At 45.3% G+C, this 23,301-nt stretch overlaps 1 protein-coding gene across 10 annotated transcripts in view; it reads right to left on the minus strand.

Annotated features, from left to right (window-relative positions):
- SLC8A3 (solute carrier family 8 member A3) overlaps nt 1-23,301 on the minus strand; it is a 168,241-nt gene that overhangs the window by 17,151 nt on the left and 127,789 nt on the right. For 4 of the 10 annotated variants that reach the window (XM_019969137.2, XM_019969138.2, XM_019969140.2 and 1 more), the window contains exon 3: nt 2,970-3,076. In XM_019969137.2, the coding sequence (XP_019824696.1) occupies nt 2,970-3,076 (107 nt within the window). Of the gene's footprint in view, nt 1-69; nt 174-2,969; nt 3,077-3,977; nt 5,477-23,301 lie in introns of those variants that run through there. The other 6 variants (XM_019969143.2, XM_019969144.2, XM_019969139.2 and 3 more) reach the window with 3 other exon arrangements.

Genomic DNA, 23,301 nt, shown 5'->3' on the forward strand with positions numbered 1-23,301 from the left:
AGCTTGTTTAAATTTTTTCTTTTTGTTTTATTTTGTTTGTTCATTTTTTTTTTTTTAAGAATCTCACACCTGATATTCCACGTTCCATCCATTTCGGCTCACCAAGGACAATGAAGAAATTCTCTTGCCTTTCGTATTCCTCCTCATCTACTATTTTAACCCTTACGGTTTTCCTGTAGGGACAACAAGAGAGAAAGTGTCGACTGGGTCGGAAGCTTGGTTGGTCACCCGGAGCACAGCCTTTAAAACCATTCCCCATCACTCTTGGCACATGCAGCCCAGTCCCGCCATGGTGGCTTTTGACAGGACTCAGTGGATTATATCGTTCTTATGTCAAAACTGGTCTTAGCTTTTCTTATCTCCTTGGTCAGAGCTGTCCTTATGAGTGAGAGGGAAAGGGAGTCAGAAGGCAAGGGAAAGTGGGCAAAGGAAGGGATCCACGAGGATGGGAGGGAAATGGGAAGGAAGAAGTGGGGTGATGGTGGGGAGGAATCATTTTCGATCCTGCTGATGGTTAGTACAAAGTGAGTTGGGCAGCACATTCCATTGGGTGTCACATGGTAACTGGCATTTCTTTGGGGAGCAGGTGGACTGCTGGCCTATGGGGGTGGCCCAGGGCTCTTCTACCACAGAGAATGTCAACAGTCTCTAGCTAGGGGCTTATTTCCCTCCCTTGTGTCTATACCCACTTCATATGTGAGCCTCATAAAGAAAATCTTAAAAGGAAAGTATTTTTGAGGCAGGCAAATCAGAGACAAAGAGAAAGGAAGAAGGAAGGCAGAATTCTATCATCTTCATTCTTTACCTTGTAGGGCTTTAGTGGTGGGAAGTAAAATAAATACGTATTAACCACAGTATGATGTGGGACTCCTTTAAGAGTTACAGCTGATGCATTCCTGAAAAGTGTGATGAAAATGACACAAATCATCAATTCTAAATCATCTTTGGACCTCTATCACATGGGGGTGATGTGTCTCAAAGCTGGCTTCCTTAAATGCAGATTATTAGGCATCAGGGGGACATGGTGATGGAGGTTTCTGCTCATTTTTGGGTATCTTAGCAAAGCATGTGCTTACTCACTCAGTCATGTCTGACTCTTTGCAACCCCATAGGTGGTAGCCTGCCAGGCTCCTCTGTCCATAGGGATTCTCCAGGCAAGAATACTGGAGTGGGTTGCCATGCCCTCCTCCAGGGGATCTTCCCAACCTAGGGATCGAACCCAGGTCTTCTGCATTGCAGGCAGATTCCTTACCATCTGAGCCACCAGGGAAGCCAAAGAATACTGGATTGAGTAGCCTATCTCTTCTCTAAGGGAATCTTCCTGACCCAGAGATTGAACCGGGGTCTCCCACATTGCAGGCAGATTCTTTACCAGCTGAGCTACCAGGGAAGCCCCAAAGCATAATATCTATTAAAACCAAATCATACAGGAAAGCAGTTTCCAAGAAAATCCTTTCACAGACTGGCCTGAGGCTGGTTCAGGTCCACTGTCATTGGAGAAGTTGCCATGTGGGCCTGGATCTCTCTGTGTGGCTTCTCCTGGTCCTTCATGGAACCACAGTGGTGTCAAGAAGTCCTAATAGTGAGCCCTAATTGTTATTTTCTGCTTTTTATTTTGTATTTTGTTTGTTTTGCCTGGGACCTAAATGTTCTCTAAAGGGTAAAATGTGCTAACAAATAATAGTGTAAAAAGTTTCATTAGAACCTCTGATGCTCCTGTTCCATTCTGAAGACAGGGTCGGCTTTATCATCTATATAGTGTTAGGCTGATCTAAGGTGCTTTGTTGGGCACAGGACTTGCTGTGCATTTGTGGTGTGTGTGTGTGTGCTTATGTGTGACCTTTTGAGCACTTTCTGGACATCTTTCCACACCTTGCTCAGTGCACCAAAGACAAATATCACTGATTGTCAAGAGGCATTTTCTGGGACTCTCTCTCATCCTAGACGTGGTACCCTAGGGCTGTCTACAGGATGTGAGCCCGGCCTGTTTTTCCACTGCAGGGACTCTGCTGGGGGACAAGTAGGGGGTTCTTGCTCTGTGACCCTGGGCACGGTCTGGAGGGACACGATTGATGGCTATGCCCTCCTGCATAGTATGATCCATCTGAAAAAAGGATTTTATGTCTTGTCTCTTGGAGGCTGGGGTGTATGGGGCCATTTAAGTTGAAGCAGAAGCTCTGCCCACTCTGAGGAGTCCTGTGACTTCTTGGGGAAGCCTCCCCTCAGGTCAGAATCCTCCCTCCCATCTTCTAACTGCCTTCACACCTAGATGCCCTTCACAGGGAAAGCAGAATATGACAGGCAGGTCTTTGATCTAGACCTAGAACTCAAACCTGTACTTTCAGCTCAATCAAGGTCAGGGAGAGAAAAATACCCTTGCTCCCAGGGATATGGTAGTTAAGCGGCTCTCACCTAAGGCCTGCCTTGAGGAATGGATGAACCACAAATAGAACCCAAATCCAAATATATTGATCGTTGGTACCCAGGGACTATCAGCTTAGCCCTGAGAAGAGCTGCCCCGTGGACCTCGGCTAAGCGCTGAGCCAGTGTTCCAGGGCTGCCCTTCTGCCTGGAGCTGTGCTATCTTTTCCTTCCTTGCATCCTAAACCACTCGGGAGAAGCAGAGAGCCTCGTATATGATACTCTCAGGGCTGGTGCTCTCTCTCTCTCATTTTTTCCCCAATATCCATTTCCTCATCCCACAAAAGTTAGCACTGGCTCTTGAGCATCCCTCTTATGATACCATGTGACAGGCTGGCAGGTGTTAGGGCAGAGCTGGGTGCAGAGAGAGGAGAGGGAGAGAGGAAAAGAGAGGACAAGAAAGGAAACAGGGACAGTGAACCAGAGAGGCAGAAGAAGGGGAAAGAGAAGGCGACAAATGGGTAGGAGAAAGGGGGAAACAGAAGGGGAGAGGAAACAGAAGAGGAGAGGAGGGTGTTAACGTTAGTGTGCAGGACAGGGTACTACACCTTTCTGAAAACTCATATCCACCATGCGGGGGCCCATCATCTCAATGAAGTAATTCTTGTTTTTCTCATACGCCTCACCATCAATTACCTTGATGTGAACTGTTTTGCTGTGGATGGAAAAATAAGGATCATAAGCAAGGAGTAGACTGGGGGGCTAGCCAGCCACAGAAGAAACAGGAGGAGAAAGAAACAGGGAAAAGACCCAGAAAGGTCAAAAATCTGCCCCAACACCATAGGAGCACAGAGGAGAGTGGTCGCCCCAGACCGCCTTCCAGCCCCACTAGACTCCTCCCAGGCTTTGAGTGGCTTCATGGCATTATTAGACTGGAAGATGCTCAGGCTTTGCAGTTAAAGGATCTAGGTTCTAATCCTGTATACGCTATGTGACGTTGGACGAATAATTTCTCTGCTACACAAACAGGCCGAATAACACTAACATCATCCCAGGGCAAACGTGAGAGCTGTGAAATATACATATAAAGGCTCAGACATTTAGGTTCTTCTAAAGCATTTCCTTCCTTATTCTGTCTTGCTTTTAGAGCAAGAGAGAACTAAAAAAAAAAAAATTTTTTTCTTTTGAAATCAGCTGATACTGACTTGAAAGGTTTATTTTATAGAAAGGGCAGAAAGGGCAGTGTGTGGGGGATGTTGCTGGCCCGTGGGAGTTTGGCCTGGAACCGGTCCCTTTCTCTGTGTTTGTGACTATCACAGGGAAGCCTAGAGGGCGGTTTGGCTCAAGTCACACCTTCTGGTAATTCACAGCAGTTGTCAAACACTACCGATCAGATCTGCAAATGAGCTTCTGTTGTCAGAGGAACACACGGACTGGATCACAGGAACTCTGACTCTCTGAATTACGATTAATTCATAAATCCTACAGCGATCTTATGATGAGCACAATTAAGTTGTTTTTTGTGCTAAAAGGAGTTGTTCTGTTAAACATCGAAAAACAAAAACCAATTTCAGGAACCCTGTTTTGCATATTTCTTTACTTTAAAAAATACTTACTACCAGGAGCTTCAAAAACAGAGGCAGTCCTGAGCCTCTCCCAGGCTATGCTTGACGAGGGGGACGTTTCCGGATCAGACCCCAGATACTAAGCGGGAGAGACGTTGCGGGATGAGGGTGGGCATGGAGCTGAGTCTCAGCGGTGGGAGAGAACGGGCCACATAGGAGCCGGGCTCAGCTGCCCCAGGGCATCGCCCTTTCCCACTCGGGTGCCACGAGGCCTGCCCTTGAGGAGACGGAGGCTTTCAGCTTCACCCTTTGTTATTTAGCATAAAGTAGGAATATGGCTACATTGTGACTTGGAACAACCTCTCTTCTCTCCTGTGCTTTCCCAAGTCACTGTTAGAACTCTGGATGTCTACAGAGCTTCCATCAGCCACACTGTCGATCTTGTAGATGTCGGTCCATGGCTCCTGAAGTGAATGTAATAGCAGTTACTAACGCACCCAGCCCCTGCCACCCCACTGCTTCAAAAACGGGCTCCAAACCCTCATCACTTGTCACACCCACCCCAGTCACAGATTAACCTGGACGGTCACCAGAGAGTGCAGGAATCACCCACTGGGGTCACTGAAAGGCCACAATCCTTTGGCCTTCTCTCCTCCGGGGCAGTGGGGTTTGTATCAGAGACGGTGACCTGGGGTCAAACCCCGCCCCACCTCTCAGTTAGCTGGGTGACCTCAGGCGACTTGCTAGAGCTCGCCAAGTCTCATTTGTAAAGTGGAATACTAATACCTCTTCACAGCGTTCCTAACTGAGATAATGCGTGCAAAGCACTTGGCAGGTTGTGCGTTCCCTAGTAAGTGCTTAATAAATAGCCACTATCATTACTAAGAGTAATATAACTCCAGTTTGGTGCATCGAGAGTAATATGTAAAGAAATCTCATCTCCAGTTATTGAATCAGAGGATAAAAGGGAAGTCAAGAAATAGAACTGGTGACCCAAGAGGTAGCACAGGCTAGAAATAGAAGTCAGGTCAAGAAGGAACTGGACAGAACAGGATCATAACTGCCAGATGGGTTCTTAGAGGGGCTTGGAATGTTCAAGGTAGTAGCATGGAGAGCGACTCTCATATTCTCCCCCAATCTGGCTTTGTGTCCCTGCCAGTGACAAGTTGTGGGCTGGACAGACCACATGTCAGGAACACAGCCTGCCTTGTGCTTGTTTGATTTTCAGTGAATGGATAAACAGAATGAGAGAAGCCATTGACAACTTAGTTGAAGACCGAGAAATGAGGCCAGACAACAAGTAGTGGCAAAAGAAATTTGGCTGAGCGAGGAGGACCCTCTAGTTGGAAGGTGTCACAGGGGAGGAGGCAGGATGTAAGACTCCCTCCCTGAGATTGCTTGTGGGGAAGGCACCACATCTGCTTGGGCTTAAGGCATGGCCTGGAGAAAATTGAGAAAGTTCTCAGTTCTGCTTAAGCCACAAATCAGGCCAGACGAACATTTACATTTATTAAGGGTCACCAGCCGAGTCTTGAGTTCTCTTTCTAAACTTGTTCTTCTCCACTGCAGTCAATGGAACCATCATCTATTTAAATCCAGAATCGCCTGATTCCTTCCCTTCCCCTCATCCCTCCCCATTGACAGCCCCCGCCCGATGCCCACTTCTGACCCTAAAACATTTAATTTATCACCATCTTCCTTCTATCAAGACCTAGATCAAAACATTACCTGTCCCCTGGACTTTGCAATAGCTTCCTAAGAGGTTTTCCTGCTCCTGACTTTGCCATCCTCCTTCAATTCCTTCCCTGCATGACAACAGGGTTATCTACTAAAAATAAAATCCAGGTCTTACCATGCCTCCTTAATTGGAATAAATACAAAATTCTTACTATAGCCTATAGGATCTTATATAATCCAGCTTCATTCATAATGTTTTCCCTTTGCTCATGGATCCCAGACAGACTGTCTTCCTCTTCCTTAAATCATTGCCCACTTAGGGCATCATCCTTGCTGTTCCCAGTGCCTAGCTCTGAGCTTATCCTTGTCCTTTTGATGCCACATAAACATTCCTTCCTCGAGAGGCCATATTACCTCCTTGGGTCTCTTTCCTCCCCACCATGCCCACCCCTCCACCCTGGATCACTTTCTATCATGTTCCATCAAGTTACTTACTAGGCCCATTCCCTTCAGTACACTGATCACAGCCTGAAGTTAGCTGGTTAGGTTACTAGCCTACTTGCCTATAGTCTATCTGTCCACATTAGAGTGTAAGCTGCCTGAGGACAGGGAGCCTGTCCTTCTTGTCACTGTAGTCCTAGTGTCTGGTGTAGAGGAGGCCCTTCGTCCTGCCTTCCCGACATGGCTAATGGCAAACTTCTAACACATTACAGAATCATAAAATTAATCTGAAATTCATGAAATTGAACATGAACCTGAGACTTCATGAAATGAATCTACTTTGCCTTTTTACAGTGAAAATATAACTCATTAGGAACAAAAAATATATTGACGGCTACTTTGATGGAATGCCTAAGCATTCTCAGTGGGACAAAGAGGATGCTGCAGCTGCTGCTGCTAAGTCGCTTCAGTCGTGTCCGACTCTGTGCAACCCCACAGACAGCAGCCCACCAGGTTCCCCTGTCCCTGGGATTCTCCAGGCAAGAACACTGGAGTGGGTTGCCATTTCCTTCTCCAATGCAGGAAAGTGAAAAGTGAAAGTGAAGTCACTCAGTTGTGTCCGACTCTTCACGACCCCATGGTCTGCAGCGCACCAGGCTCCTCCATCTATGGGATTTTCCAGGCGAGAGTACTGGAGTGGGGTGCCATTGCCTTCTCCAACAAAGAGGCTAGAAGCCCACATGTCACTGAACTACACCCTCAGCGTATTTCACCTACGCTATCTGTCCAGTCTATGGGATATGATGTTGTTCTTTCCAACAACAAGCCAGGACCTAACCCTACGCCAGGGTTTAGGCTTGGGCTTCTGAACCCTGCCTCTCTCCCATTCCCAATTCCTCCTTCTGCCCAGCTCATGCACGTGTGCTCAGTCTCACTTCTCGCCCAGCTCTTTGTGACACCATAGACCGTAGCCGGCCAGGCCCCTCCGTTCATGGAATTATCCAGGCAAGAATACTGGAGTGGGCTGCCAGTCCCTTCTCCAGGGGACCTTCCCTTCCACTCAGTGGCAGATACTAAATGGTCATGGGGTCAGATTATCCTGAGCAGCTGTTCCTAAAAGCCAGTCATGCTTTCAGAGACAGTATGTCTGTGCCTGCCTTTCCTCCGAGCCTTCTGCAGAGGGAGGTGCCAAAGCAGGCAGCATTCCCAGCTAAGACTGATAATGCTGCTTGAAAAGATGCCCCCAGAACCTCGCCCACCAGCAACTGGGAAAGGATTAGGAAACATATTTCTGGGCTGCCTAGCTGGCCTTCTCAGAACATTCTTTTGTATGAGGAAATCCAATTCCAAATCAGGACCTTGTGAATCTCACTTAACACAAGGAAGGAATCTAACATAACATATACATTCCATCTCATTCAGTGCCGTATGAACTTTCTCACTTCATCCTTACTTGAGCCGTGTAACATAGGTGATATTCCTTCCACTCTAAAGATGAGAAAACAGATGCCCAAAGAGGTTAAGTAACTTGCCCAGAGTCACCCAGGTAGGAAACAGCAGAGCTGAGGTTTTAGCATATGTCCCTTATTACTCCTGTAGCTTATTTTGTACAAGCAGGTGGGTAAACTCTGGGTGCCATTCCCCAGCTATGGCCACAGCAAAGCAGCACAGAATTCTCCCATTTAAATTCAGGCAGCATAGGCAGGTAATAAAGGGATCTGACTCTGCTTTGCAATGTGAGTAGGTGGCTTCTTAACCCTTTGGCCCTCCCTTGCTAGAAATAATCTCTAAAGAATCCCTGACTTGGTGACCTCTTCCCTCCTGATTCCCACTAAATGACTCTTCACCACATCAAGAAGGGTTCCTTTTCATCATCTCTATATTTATCCTGGCCGCTCCAGGCCAGCTAACACTCACAAAGCTTCCTTGACCCAGGGCCGTAGGACAGAGCTGTTAGCCTTTCTGTGGGAGCTTTCAGAAGCCTCTCGTCTGTGCTGGGTTCTTCCTTTAGTCCTTTTTATCTCTCAAGTCGGTGCCAGCAGCCCCTGTCTCTCCCTCTGCTAGGTTTCTGGCTCTGAACCAGGGCAGAAAAGCCCCTCCCACCTCCAACACAGCCTGACAGCCCAACACTGACATTTCCCACCTCTACCAAGGTCTGGGGGAAAAGCTTCTCATCTCATGAGAAGGCTTAAGATGCTCTCATTGGTTTTCTCTTGAAAATCGATGTGTCATAAGGTCCCCAAAAATAGCATTTCTCAAACTTCGGTGTGCATGTTTTCCCTGGGAATCTTGTTAAAATGCAGATTCTGAGTAGGCAGGTCTGGGGTGGGGCCTGAGATTCTGCATTTCTAACAAGTAACCCAGGTATTTGGATGCTGCTTGTCCAGCCCCCAAGACTTTTGGGGGAAGTCTCTCTGATCTACTAAAAACTCAGGGAAAAGGACGTAGCTGCTCAAAAACTAGTGCCAGTCAGGGAGGCGGAGCTGAACTCGAAGTCTAGCATTTCAGCAAAGGCTGGAGTTGGGTCCATTCTGACACTGCATTTTTTTTTTTTAATTTCTTAAATTTGCTTTTCAGCCATACCACGTGGCATGTGGGATAGCTCCTGACCAGGGATCAAACCTGTGCCCCCTGCAATGGAAGTGCAGATTCTTAACCACTGGATTGTCAGGAAAGTCCCTTGACACTACATTTTGAGAGGCAAATTGGAGTGCACCTTGAACAGTGTGACTTGTTGATGAAGACATCATGTTTCAAATTAACTGACTAATATTTAATAGTGCTTACTTCTGCCAGGTACTGCCCTCTTTGGGCACTTCATTAGAATTATATATTAGATAGAATGATCAGAATTCTAGAATTATATATTAGATTATAGAATTATTATATTAGATAATTCAATCTTCACAACAAACCTATGAGGTAGGTACATGCCAGGCAAGGTACACAGATCATCTCATTTAGTTAGTATTTACCATAACCCATGTAGGTATGTACTAGTTTTATTGCCATTTTATAGATGAGGAACTAGAGGCCCAGGCAAGTTAAGAGACTTGCCTAAGGTCACAGTTAAATGAGTGGCAGAGCTGGGATTTGAACTCAAACAGTGTGGCTCTGAAGGCTGACCTTCTAATCCGAATTGGATATGTGGATCCAGAGGAGAGGTGTCTGCTTGGGGAGGAGATGGCACCCACTCCAAATGGTCCTGGGGCCATCACAAGTGGTGTGTCCAAAGGACCGAGGCCATTGGCCAGAAGGCAGACTTCAACTCTACCATATACCATTACATCAATGAGATCAACTGATTTAAAAGGGAGTGATCACCCCACTTCTGGTGGTATGCAAAAGTTGGATGATGGCCATGCATGAAAAGGTGTGTGGAAAGGATTCTACATGCCACAGGAGGTCAAGGAGATGACCTGTAAAGAAAGATCAACACTCAGTGGTGTGCTGGTAAACCTGTTCACTGGGGGAAAAAACACCAACAACCTTGATTTGGGGTGATGTCTTCCATGGTGTAAATGCTCCCACTGTAGTAAATTTTAGGGTACGAGTAGTTTGAACAACCAGCTTGCAAAAAGCTTAAACACATAACAATCAGCTCTTGTGAACTGGTAAAAGCCAGTTCCAACAGACCACTGACAGTTTCAGATTCTACCAGCACGTTCCAGAGAGGTTATGATGAGAAAAGGGAGTTCTGATCAATTTACAAGTTATTTTACTACCTTTACTACCTGTGAGTGTTTGCTCAAAATGGGCAGCTATCTTAAAGAGCTTATTCACATAAGCCTTTGGGGGAAAAAGGCTCAGGGATTTGGTTTTTAAAATAGATGTGCGTGGGTGACAAGACTGTGGTAGGTTGAATTTCTATAATGCCCCATCTTACGTGGAGCCACTGCTGATGGCCACTGCCGATGACCATCCATTCAAGGGATGGTCTTTGTTGTGGTTTGACTTTGTTTTGAGGAAAATATTCCGGAGTAAATTTTAGTCTACTGTAGCTGATTTGTTATAGAGGAATTTTGTGTAAAAGAAAAGGATCATTCTGAACTTTGCAATGATCCCTTATACATTTTCTGAGAACAAAAATGATCAGCTATGTGAAAAGATTTTTCAATGAGGATGCCAGCATTTTATGAAAAACCAGAACTTATTAGATGAAAGCAGTTATTGAATCTTTCAAATATACTTGATCATGCACAAACCATAAGCATTTTTCTCTTAAACTGGAAATAAATCTTTATCTGTTAGAAACAATGTAGCCAAAATATGTGAATCTGAAGAATTTTGTTGCCAATACTTAATGGCAAATATACAAACCAAAGTTGGTAAAAATGTAAAATAGCATGAACAAAATTTGCATTATACCAGATTTGAACATCTAGTAAGATTCACATTTATACTAAGTTTTCAGCATTGTGTTCTTCTGCGTTCTTTTTTTTTTTTTTTTTGCTTTTATTAAAGGTTTAAAACAAACAAACAAGTCCCATCTTAGCACAACATGTATATCAATTATACCTCAATAAAAAATAAAATACAATGTCCCCTCAACAATGTCCTACCTTAATTCCTGGAGCCTGTGAATATGATATCACCTCCTCATGATGTTATGTGATATGTTATGTTACCTTAAAATAGGGGGATTATCCAAGTGGGCCTGACCTAATCACCAGAGTCCTTAAAAGCAGAAAGCTTTACTTCTGGCTGAAGAAAAAGGAAGCCAGAGGACTTCATGCATGAATCCCTTTGAAGCATAAGAAGGATACAGCATGCTGTTTAATGATGGAGGGCATCCCGTAAAGCAGGCAGCCTCAAGGAGCAGAGTAGTCTCTGGATGACAGACAGCAAGGAAGGGGGCCCCCAGACCTAAAGCCACAAGAAATTGGATTCTGCCAGCTTCCAGAATGAGGCTGGAAGCAGACACTTCCCCAGAGTTTTCCAGACAAGAGCCCAGCCACCCACACATTGATTTCAGCCTCGGGAGACCCTGAGCAGAGAACTTAGCCATGCCATGCCTGGACTTCTGAGCTATGGAATTGGGATTTAGGTATTGTGTTACATCTCTAAGTTAATGACACATTGTTTCACAGGAACTAATATGAAAGGCTTTTTAAAATTTTATAAAGTCAGGAACTGAGCCAGATGATCTCTTGGAACTGTCTTGCAGTGTCTATTTCGTAATCAAACTACTTTGTCCTGATGTAGAGCCACTGCTAGGCTCCACAGCGCCTTTATGCAAAACTGAGAAAAGATACAGCCTTGGAGACACACAGCTTGGCAAGAAGAAAGTTCCTTCCTCCAGCTTCCAGAGCAGCAGGTCATGTCAGACAGCTGAGCTTGGTGTGGAGAGTGCTGGTTGGGTTTTGAGTCTTCACTCAAGGGTCTTTATGCAGTGCACAACCTGTACAACTATACATGGCAGCCTCGCTTGGCAGACTCTTGCCTGATCGACGGTTCCCCACACATGCTTGAACCAACAAGAATATGGGACAGGTGAAGGCAGAGACATGGATTTCACTGAATAACTTTCTGCAGCCTGGGGAGTGGCCAGATAGGTGGGAGGATGAGCAGGCAGGGAGGTACAGAGTGGGAGGGAAAGGTGTTTGGGTGTGTAAGGAGGAGCACGCACAGGATTTCTGCTGCTTTGGCATCAATGTTGTACCCTTCTGATGAGCCTGCTGCTGTGTGCAGCTTTTACATACTTAGGACTAGTTGGGCTGATCAGAGGAAACCCATAAGTATGGGTGGCTTCCCTTAGGCAAAATGTAGAAACGTTCTGTCTCCACTGACAATTAAGATCGGACTGCTGGGCAAGGCGATGGGCGCATACCCACGTTTGAAGACTTCATGTGCATCCTGTCCATTTGGGACTGTCTGGGCTCATCACTGGGTACCATACCTCACGGCCGATTCCTTCCCTTTCCTAATCCCCTGCTTTCCCCATACCTGAAGAACTTCTTACCTGGGGCTAAAGGGTAAAGGACATCTGAAATTACTGCATGAGTATGAACTTAAGGCTTTAGGGTATGTTTAGAGCCAGAATAGTGCCAAAAGTCCCCATAGGGCCACTCATTCTGTTTCCCATAGGTCCGGACAAAGTGAGAAAATCTCTTAATGTTTTAAAAATATGGTCTTCTAAATAAGCACCCTTTCTTTTTTCCCTTTGTGCTTTCTATTTATTATAACTCAAGTAAAATATTCTCAAAGATATATGGAATTTAGAAAGATGGTAACAATAACCCTGTGTACGAGACAGCAAAAGAGACACTAATGTATAGAACAGTCTTATGGACTCTGTTGGAGAGGGAGAGGGTGGGAAGATTTGGGAGAATGGCATTGAAACATGTATAATATCATGTATGAAACGAGTTGCCAGTCCAGGTTCAATGCACGATACTGGATGCTTGGGGCTGGTGCACTGGGACGACCCAGAGGGATGGTATGGGGAGGGAGGAGGGAGGAGGGTTCAGGATGGGGAACACATGTATACCTGTGGCGGATTCATTTCGATATTTGGCAAAACTAATACAATTTTGTAAAGTTTAAAAAAAAAAAAGCATACAGAGCAAAACATGGAACTTCCTCGTTTCTTCCCCTGTCCTTTTCATTTCTTGCTCCTCAGTCAGCAGTCTGTCTGCGTTTCTGGTAGACACCCTTTCTTTGGAAGGCTGTCATGCCTCACAGGGCAGCCCTACAGGGTAGAAAAGACTATAGATTTTTCTCTCTCTACCTTTTCATAGAGGATATAGACTAGACTCTTCATTCCAGGAATTAGATGTTCTCTGGAATATCCATCCCTCCACACACTTATCCATCCATCCACCCACCCATCAATATGACCACATACTGATCAAAAGCATGTTCCTGCCCTCACAGTCTGGTGGTGTGAACATGTACAGAAAGTACCGTTTTCCCCCTGACCAATGCTTTTATGGCATTTCCATGGCAAAGCAGGTAATATTAAGCTCTAGGAGAAACTTCTCAGTGGAGGCATCAGATTGCACTCCCCAAGCACGGCAAATCTGTCTTGCTTTGAGCATGCCACAAACGTCAAGGAGGCTCCTAAGCTTGACTACGTCTCCTGGCCACCATGCAAAGATAAGAGCCTATGTGAGCACATGAGGAAAAGAGCCCCTCCACTGTCTAGCTGCAATGTCTCTGCTGGGAAAAGACTGCTCTTCAAGCCACAATAAAGATTTCTCCCCCTCTGCTGCCCTATGGTAGGGAGTGCTTCATGCTCTTGACTGTGTGTGTGCACACATGCTAGGGAAACTATCTATGACAGGGTGGGGAAGGGTTAGGTACAACCCACTGTACATTGGAGGGAGAATCTGGCCTTCTTGAAAGAAGTCTCCACAGGAGTCTTACTTAGTTATGCACAAAGGGAAATTCAATTTCCAGTCCCCATAGGTCTCACGTGTGGGTCTCAGTTCCATATGTGACTCAGTTATTTACAGCCCTATTGGTAAAGCGTCTGTCTACAATGCGGGAGACCCAGGTTTGATCCCTGGGTTGGGAAGATCCCCTGGAGAAGGAAATGGAAATCCACTCCAGTACTCTTGCCTGGAAAATCCCATGGACAGAGGAGCCTGGTAGGCCACAGTCCATGGGGTCGCAAAGAGTCGGACAGGAATATATATATCTGGGTCCCAAGTGTGCCTGCCTCACCCTAAGAAAGTAGAATGGAGAGGAGGACAATTCACAGCTGCAATTCTCTTCCTCTTCTAAGTCAACAGGGGAGGGTAAGAAGAAGGAAAAAAAAAAGGAACCCATCAATGATCTGGGAATAAACCATTTCTGTGCCTTGAAACTGATAAATCTCTTTCTTGGAAAGGCAGTGAGAATAATCTATAAAATCATTTTATTTAACAGTGTGTTTCCTCCAGCTCCAAAGAGAACAAGTGACTGATTCATAGCTTTGGAGACGCCGGGTCTTTCTGTCTTATTTTCTCTCTCTGTTGGGGATCTCATTTTTTCAGGACGATTCTGATCCAAGCAGAAAGGAGGGAAGTTCATACTGTACAGATGTGAAAATTCAGGTCCAAGGAAAACCTTGTAATAGTTAGGAAGAGAGAGGAGCTCGCTTCTCAGGACCTGAGTTAAACACAGTCAAAGCTTCACTTTCCACCTCACATCCCTGTCCATTGCAGCACTTAAAAAGCCCATCCTTCTGGTGGATAATTTTTAGAGATCCCAGTGAAGAGCAAGTTCAGGAAAGATTACTGTTGCAGGTCTGAGCAGAGAAACTCCTTCAATTAGGGACTTAACAAAATGGAAGGTAAGCTGCTGGTCCTACTAGAGTTTTCTTGACTGATTTAATCCAGAACTAAACTAAGGCTGAGCTGCAGCATTCCATCCATTCATGTAGATGTCATGGGACTGCAGGCCCTGGGGTTCTGTGATGCAGCGGCCCTGGGTGAGAGGACAGCATCCAGGTTAGGTGTCAACCGTTGTGTCCATTTTGGGTGAATTGTGTTATGTATTCCAAAGGGGTTGTCAGAAATTTCTGCCTATGAGACTTTTCTTTTCTAAAGACTAACTGACTTTATTTTATTTTGGCCTTGCAGCATGCAGAATCTTAGTTTCCAGATCCGGGATCAAACCCATGCTCCCTAAAGTGGAGTGCAGAGTCCTAACTACTGGACCCCCAGGGAAGTCCCTGCCTTTGAGATTTCTAGATGACCTGTTTTCCAGTTCAGGGTTCTTCCCTTCTTCTACCAGGCAAACAGAAAATTCTTGTCGTGCACCACCTAGAGATAAACTGGAGCTCAAACTGTCAAAGGGTTGGAGAGGGCAGGGTTGAATCCTGGCCCCTGCTGAGCATAGGAGTGCTAAGTGCTGTACCCTCTGCTTCAATGTCAAGACCTAGCCTCTAGCTACTTGGTGATCTTGGCAGGAAGACAGGAGGCCAGTTTCTTGGGTAATAGAGTAAAATCTGCAGCTGAGATTTTCACAGGGTGAGGAGAATGGACATCCTATTTGCTCTGTGATAAAGGTCTGAAGTTTGCTCACTATCAATGGAAGAGGCTGTTACAGAATAGAGTAACAGGTCCATGGCCAGGACCAGGGTGAGGCAAGCAAGTAAAAGGTGCAAAACCTAAGGGTCCACCAGGCAACTCAGGGATCAAGATAAGTAATATTTTAATGTAACATTAAAAAAAAGGATTAAGCTTAAAAAATTCATAATGAATACCAAATTTTTAAATAAAGACAGGAGCCACCCTGCATGTGTATGACTCACCTCACCCTCATCCTAACCCACTCCAGGGGTCATTTGGTGACTTGGGTTAACAGAGAGGATGTTAGCCTTGGAAGCAAAAGATAGGAGTTTGTATTCAGCTGTTGCTTCTCATTCAATGCCTTCTCCTCAGGCACTCGTCCTCTCTGAGCTTAAATGAGAGAACAGGAGCCCTTATCTCCCTCTTAGGATTTTTGTGGATGGTGATATAAGCCAAAAAGCACAACCCTTGCTTTTGGAAATGACAGGTTTCAGTCAAGCATGTCTCTGTGTGTGTGTATGTGTGTGTAATGCGCAGGGCTCCTACTTTACCCTCCAAAACTAACCCCTTAGGCCTCTCAGGAAGGCTCCCAACTTTCTCAGCCTTTCAGAGTCTATCCCTTCATCACTGCTGCCCACCTCACCTGTCCTCATGCACCAGGGTAAGTCCCCACCCTCTGAAGACAGGTCCGATCTCCACTTCGAACTTCCTAATTTTAGACAAAAGGGAGAAGACTGGGGAGGCCAGAATGTACTCTCTGAAGGCACTGCCTTTGAACTCTCCTCTGGACGGTGGCAGCCAGTTCTCTGTGGCCCTTGCCCTTATCAGGGATGGCCCAGCTCTCCTCACTGGTACTCTGCTCAAACCACTGTCACTTCTGGCCAGGACCCTTGTGATAGCCACCTAAGTCAACCGGGTCCCTGCTTCCATCCCTTTTGCTGAATTAAGAGTCCATTCTCTTCTCAACAGCAAGGGGGCTTTAAAAAATTCTTCATGAAAATCATAACATGCCACTCCCGTACTTTAAACCCTCAGTGGGTTCCCAGTGCACTGAGAATAAAATTAAACTGCCTATGATTCATGCCGATGTATGGTAAAAACCATCACAATATTGTAAAGTAATTATCCTCCAATTAAAATAAGCACATAAATTTAAAAACAACAACAACCAAAAAAAAAAAAAAAAAACCAACCCTGCATAATCAAGCCCAGAAGTTCTGAAACTTCAGCATGTTCAGAATCATTAAGAGGGCTTGATGAAACACTCAACACTGGGCCCCATCCCCATTGTTTCCAATTCTAGAGGTCTGAGTAGGGGCTGAGAATTTGCATTTCAGACAAGTTTCCATGGACACTGATGCTACAGGCTCCCGAACCACCCTGAGGACCTAACCGGGTCTGCAGAGCTCAGCCTGCTGCTGCTGCTAAGTCACTTCAGTCGTGTCCGACTCTGTGCGACCCCATAGATGGCAGCCCACTAGGCTCCCCGCCCCTGGGATTCTCCAGGCAAGAACGATGGAGTGGGTTGCCATTTCCTTCTCCAATGCATGAAAGTGAAAACTGAAAGTGAAGTCGCTCAGTCATGTCTGACTCTTTGCGACCCTGTGGACTGCAGCCCACCAGGCTCCTCCGTCCATGGGATTTTCCAGGCAAGAGTACTGGAGTGGGGTGCCATTGCCTTTTCCGAGAGCTCAGCCTGGCTTACCCCCAACTCGCGCCCTACCCCTCCTCCTCCATCCACTCTACCCAAGCTCTACTTGTTTTCTTTCCATTTTCTCAAATGCATCCACCTCAATCCTGCTTCAGTGCCTTTTCACTAAACTCTTTCCTAAGCCTGGGACCTTCCTGATTCTTACCATCAGGGCCTTTTTAAATGTTTCAATTCACCCGTTACTTCTTTGTCCACCCATTCTGATTGGCTCTAACTACTCTGCATCAGGTCACCCTGTTTTGTTTTTATCTTGTTAGTACGTCAAGGCTGTATATTGTCACCCTGCTTATTTAACTTATATGCAGAGTACATCATGAGAAATGCTGGGCTGGAAGAAGCACAAGCTGGAATCAAGATTGCTGGGAGAAATATCAATAACCTCAGATATGCAGATGACACCACCCTTATGGCAGAAAGTGAAGAAGAACTAAAGAGCCTCTTGATGAAAGTGAAAGAGGAGAGTGAAAAAGTTGGCTTTAAGAAAACTAAGATCAGAAAACTAAGATTCAGAAAACTAAGATCATGGCATGCAGTCCTATCACTTCATGGGAAATAGATGGGGAAACAGTGGCTGACTTTATTTTTTGTGCCTCCAAAATCACTGTAGATGGTGATTGCAGCCATGAAATTAAAAGACGCTTACTCCTTGGCAGGAAAGTTATGACCAACCTAGATAGCATATTGAAAAGCAGAGATATTACTTTGCCAACAAAGGTCTGTCTAGTCAAGGCTATGGTTTTTCCACTGGTCATGTATGGATGTGAGAGTTGGACTATAAAGAAAGCTGAGTGCCAAAGAATTGATGCTTTTGAACTGTGGTGTCGGAGAAGACTCTTGAGAGTCCCTTGGACTGCAAGGAGATCCAACCAGTCCATCCTAAAGGAGATCAGTCCTGGGTGTTCATTGGAAGGACTGATGTTGAAGCTGAACCTCCAATACTTTGGCCACCTGATGCGAAGAGCTGACTCATTTGGAAAGACCATGATGCTGGGAAAGATTGATGGCAGGAGGGGAAGGGGATGACAGAGGATGAGATGGTTGGATGGCATCACGATGGACATGGGTTTGGGTGGACTCTGGGAGTTGGTGATGGACAGGGAGGCCTGGAGTACTGTGGTTCATGGGGTCGCAAAGAGTTGGACACGACTGAGCAACTGAACTGAACTGAACATATTTGTTTTGTCTTCAGACAATCTGTTCCCCACCAGAATATAAGTTCCATGAAAGCAGAAGCTGTGACTGTCTTATTTACCAGTGTCCCAACAGCCTCTTGGAGAAGGAAATGGCAACCCACTCCAGTGTTCTTGCCTGGAGAATCCCAGGGACAGGGGAGCCTGGTGGGCTGCCGTCTATGGGGTCACACAGAGTCGGACACGACTGAAGTGACTTAGCAGCAACAGCCTCTGGCACTTAGGCCCCCAATCTGTACCCGTTCAATGAATAGTGAGTGAAACTACTAAGTGGTGGTGTCAGGGTTTGACCTGGGGACTGACTGCAGAGCTTGCACTAACTCTCAACAAGTGATTGTGCTGGAGGCTGCGCCGAGGCAGACCTGAGTGGGCCTCTCCGACATCATTTCTGCTTATATTCTCCCTTCAGAGCATTGTTATGGGGCTTCTCTTTTGAAATGATCTTTACTCTCTCCCCTTTACCTTCCCAAACAAATCTAAACTCCTTTGGCCTTTAAAACATACATGAAAGGAGTCCCCTTGGCTAGAAACTGGCTCCACTGCAACTTCATGAATTCAGTCCTGCCTTTACTGGAAGGTTAATATGCTACACTCTTCCTTCCTGTGACCCATGCCATGAAAACAACTTTCTATTCTGGACAGGAGTTTGATCTCTGGGTTGGGAAGATCCCCTGGAGTAGGGAATGGCTACCTGCTCTAGTATTCTTGCCTGGAGAACCCCACGGACGGAGGAGTCTGGCAGGCTACAGTCCAGGGAGTCACAAAGAGTCGGACACGACTAAGCACAGCACATTATGCTCCTTCCTGTGACTTGTGCTATGAAAACAACACTCCGTTCTGTCATTTAGTGGTTAAGAGCTTGAGCCCAAGGTCAGAGATACCTGGACTCAGTACTTAAAGAGTTTTAAGACTTTTCTCCCAAAGCAATAGAAATAAAAGGAAAGAAAATAAACAAATCAGACTTAATGAAACTTAAAATCTTTTGCAAAGCAAAGGAAATCTTAAAAACAAAAGACAACCAATGCACTTGGAGAAAATATTTGTAACTGACAAGGGCTTCATTTCCAAAATATTACCAACAGTTCATACAACTCAATAACAAAAAAAACCAAACAACCCAATCAAAAAATTGGCCTAAGACCTAAATAGACATTTCTCCAAAGGAGACATACAGATGGCCAGTGGGCACATGAAAAGATGATCAACGTTGTTAATTATTGGAGAAATGCAAATCAAAACTACAACGAGGTATCACCTCACACAGGTCAGAATGGCTGTCATTTAAAGTCTACAAATAGCAAATACTAGAGATGGTTTGGAGAAAAGGGAACCCTCCTACACTGCTGGTTGGGATGTAAATCGGTGGAGCCACTGCAGAAAACAGCATGGAGGTTTCTCAAAAAATTAAAAATAGAGTGGCCATAAGATTCAGAAATCTCATCCCTGGGCATATATCCAGACAAAACTATAATTCAAAAAGATCCATGCACCCCAATGTGCATAGCAATTCTATTTACAATAGCCAAGACACGGTAGCAACCTAAATGTCCAGACAGATGAATGAACAAAGATGTGGTGTGTGTGTGTATATATATATATATACACATCTATACAATAGATACAATGGAATACTACTCAGCCATGAATAGAGTGAAATCATACCATTTGCAGCAATATGAATGGGCCTAGAGATTATTAAACTAAGTGAAGTAAGTCAGAAAGACAAATGTCATATGACATCACTTATATGTGGAATTTAAAATATAACACAAATGAACTTATTTATGAAACAGACTCACAGAGAGAAAACAAAGTGAGTAGGGGAGGGATAAACTAGGAATTTGGGCTTAGCAGATACAAACTATTATATATAAAATAGATAAATAACAAGGTACTACAGTATAGCAAAGGGAACAATATTCAATATCCTGTAATAAACCATAATGGGAAAAATATGAAAAAGAATATATACGCATATATAAGAATATATATTTTTTCATGTTTTTTCCATATATATATATATATCTGAATCATTTTGTTGTACACCAGAAACTAATTATAATACTGTAAATAAACTATACTTCAATAAAAACAAAAATTACAATAAAGCAAAATTAACCTATGGGGGGGGAGAAAAAGAGTTTTAGGACTTTGGGCAAATGGCTTAATCTCTATGAGCTTTGATTTTCTTATCTGAAGATGGGTACAATAATAAAACCTACCTCATAGGGGTTTTGAGAGGATTAAATAAGGCAATGCAAGTAAAACTCATAATATATTAACTGGCATGTAATAAGCAGTCATAAATTCCACTTGATTTGATGATGGTCTATCGTTATGCAACTAATGGGGATCATTCCTTCTGGGATATGGTCAGAAAAGGGTGAGATGATTGAGAGTTTGACAAGTACTGGTCTGGAACCAGGCAGAGCATTTTCTGCACTCCACAGTCTGGCCTGAGGAAGAATTACAGCAGGGTGTGTATGCCTGGAGGGGGATAGAATCTCCTCAGCATCACTCCTCACTTACTATCACTGCATATGGACACTAACCTGTCTTAGGAAGTCTGTTGGGAAATGAGGATCATCCTTCCCCTGAACCTGCTGCTGAAATGTTAGCCACAGGCCTCTCAGAAGGTATGTATGAGTATGTGTTAGTCGCTCAGTTGGGTCCGACTCTTTGCAACCTCATGGACTGTAGCCTGCCAGACTTCTCTGTCCATGGAATGCTCCAGGCAAGAATACTGGAGTGGGTTGCCACTTCCTTCTCCAGGGAATCTTCCCAAATCAGGGATCAAACTCAGGTCTCCTGCATTGCAGGCAGATTCTTTACCATGTGAGCAACCTGGGAAACCCCGAAGTGTCTGTAGCTCAAGGCAACATTCTAGTTTCCTTACATCTAAGTCCTTTACCTGGGCTTTGCTTCTGACTGGAGGAGGGACACCTTTTGCTGCCATGATGGGCGGGCAGGCAAAGGTAACTTTTCCTATTATCAGAAGGTAACCTTCCCTATATGCAGGTCAGGAAGCAACAGTTAGAACTGGACATGGAACAACAGATTGGTTCCAAATAGGAAAAGGAGTACGTCAAGGCTGTATATTGTCAGCATGCTTATTTAACTTATATGCAGAGTACACCATGAGAAACGCTGGGCTGGAAGAAGCACACGCTGGAATCAAGATTGCTGGAAGAAATATCAATAACCTCAGATATGCAGATGACACCACCCTTATGGCAGAAAGTGAAGAGGAACTAAAAAGCCTCTTGATGAAAGTAAAAGAGGAGAGTGAAAAAGTTGGCTTGAAGCTCAACATTCAGAAAACTAACATCATGGCATCTGGTCCCATCACTTCATGGGAAATAGATGGGGAAACAGTGTCAGACTTTATTTTTTTGGGCTCCAAAATCACTGCAGGTGGTGACTGCAGCCATGGAATTAAAAGACGCTTAGTCCTTGGCAGGAAAGTTATGACCAACCTAGATAGCATATTGAAAGCAGAGATATTACTTTGCCAACAAAGGTCCATCTAGTCAAGGCTGTGGTTTTTCCAGTGGTCATGTATGGATGTGAGAGTTGGACCATAAAGAAAGCTGAGTGCCAAAGAATTGATGCTTTTGAACTGTGGTGTTGGAGAAGACTCTTGAGAGTCCCTTGGACTGCAAGGAGATCCAACCAGTCCATCCTAAAGGAGATCAGTCCTGGGTGTTCTCTGGAAGGACTGATGCTGAAGCTGAACCTCCAATACTTTGGCCACCTCATGTGAAGAGTTGTCTCATTGGAAAAGACCCTGATGCTGGGAGGGATTGGGGGCAGGAGGAGAAGGGGACAACAGAGGATAAGATGGCTGGATGGCATCACTTACTCGATGGACATGAGTTTGGGTGAACTCCGGGAGTTGGTGATGGACAGGGAGGCCTGGGGTGCTGCGATTCATGCAATGGCAAAGAGTCAGACACGACTGAATGACTGAACTGAACTGAACTGAACCTTCCCTATTATCCAACCCTGCTCTTGGTTCTCTCCTAGGGCGAGAGCGGAGGGTGACTGCAGAGGCAGTTCATTTGCATAGTTTAATCCCATATTTTAACTGGTCAGAGAAGGGCCTTCAAGGGTCCTGGTTGACTTCCCGGGGAACGTGCAGAGGCAATGGTGCCAGTTCGTCCTTGGAAGAGCAGTCCTCCATGGGAGGCCAAGGAGAGGAGGCCGAATTTGAATGCACTTCCTTCCAGCCCAATCCTGGATGTTCCAGTTGACAGAGCTGCACCCCACTCCCCACCCGTCCACACCTTTTACTGTTCCCAGAGATGCAACAGTCTGATTTTACGATTAGTCGCAATTAGCGCCAATTCCTGGAGATCGTTTCCTGGCCTGCCCTCACTTCTGAGACTTCTCCTGCGCCTGCTCCCTTGCTTTGTTGGCCTGGCAGGGTGAGGCAGGCGGGTGGGGAAAGGAGACCATTTTCCCTTCCTAACACATCTACCCGCCCTTTCTCCAATCGTCACCTCTCCCCACTTTTCATGACCAGAAGGTTTGCAGACAATGCTCATTTCCAGAACAACGTTTGAATCTTCCTGTCCTAGTTGTGGAAATAAAATGAGCTTGGGAGAACCTAAGTTCACAGGAGCAGGGCGGGGGGGCGGGCAGCTGACAAAAGAGTCAGCCCAGCATGCCCGTGGAACCCTCAGTTAACAACATGCTTGTTTATACTGCACATCTGTGAGCTGCTGACTTCCTGATGATGTTCAGGGCGTGCAGCAGTCAGGCAGAGTCATTCACCTGAAACGGAAGGCGGTGACACTCCGGGTGATAAAAGAAAACCTCGTGACGATGACAGTCAGATAATACTCTTTGAAACTCTACATCTGCCTGGAGGGCCTTTTAATCAAGGATTTCAAAGCACATTTCCCAGCTTTTGCCCATTCATCGGTACCACATCCCTGGAAAAGAGCCCGCAGGTAGGTAGCAGAGTGCTATAGACTACTGTATCATTATCTTTGATGCGAGCACTACGTATTTAGACAGCATTACTCTGAAGACCTAAAGGGCTCCACGTACGTTTTATTATCTAATTCTAACTCATTCATACAGCAGGCCCCGTATTTGCTGCCTTGCAGGTAGTCTGGAAAAGCTTTGGATCCACAGAAACTCACAACTTTCTAATGCCTTCTCCTCCTCTTCCGCACCTGCTTAATTCAGGACACTTCCCAATTCTGCTCCTGGTAGCCCTAAGGAGCCAGTACCATAGCTTCACTCTCCTTGTTTACATTCACACACACTTATGCCAGCAACACCAAGGGCTGTAAGAACACATAATGCATTTCCATCGGATTTCATCTGGGTCTAAGGTGCAGGGATTT

The sequence above is a fragment of the Bos indicus genome, chromosome 10 (genome assembly GCF_029378745.1).
Source record: "Bos indicus isolate NIAB-ARS_2022 breed Sahiwal x Tharparkar chromosome 10, NIAB-ARS_B.indTharparkar_mat_pri_1.0, whole genome shotgun sequence".
Classification (NCBI taxonomy): domain Eukaryota; kingdom Metazoa; phylum Chordata; class Mammalia; order Artiodactyla; family Bovidae; genus Bos; species Bos indicus.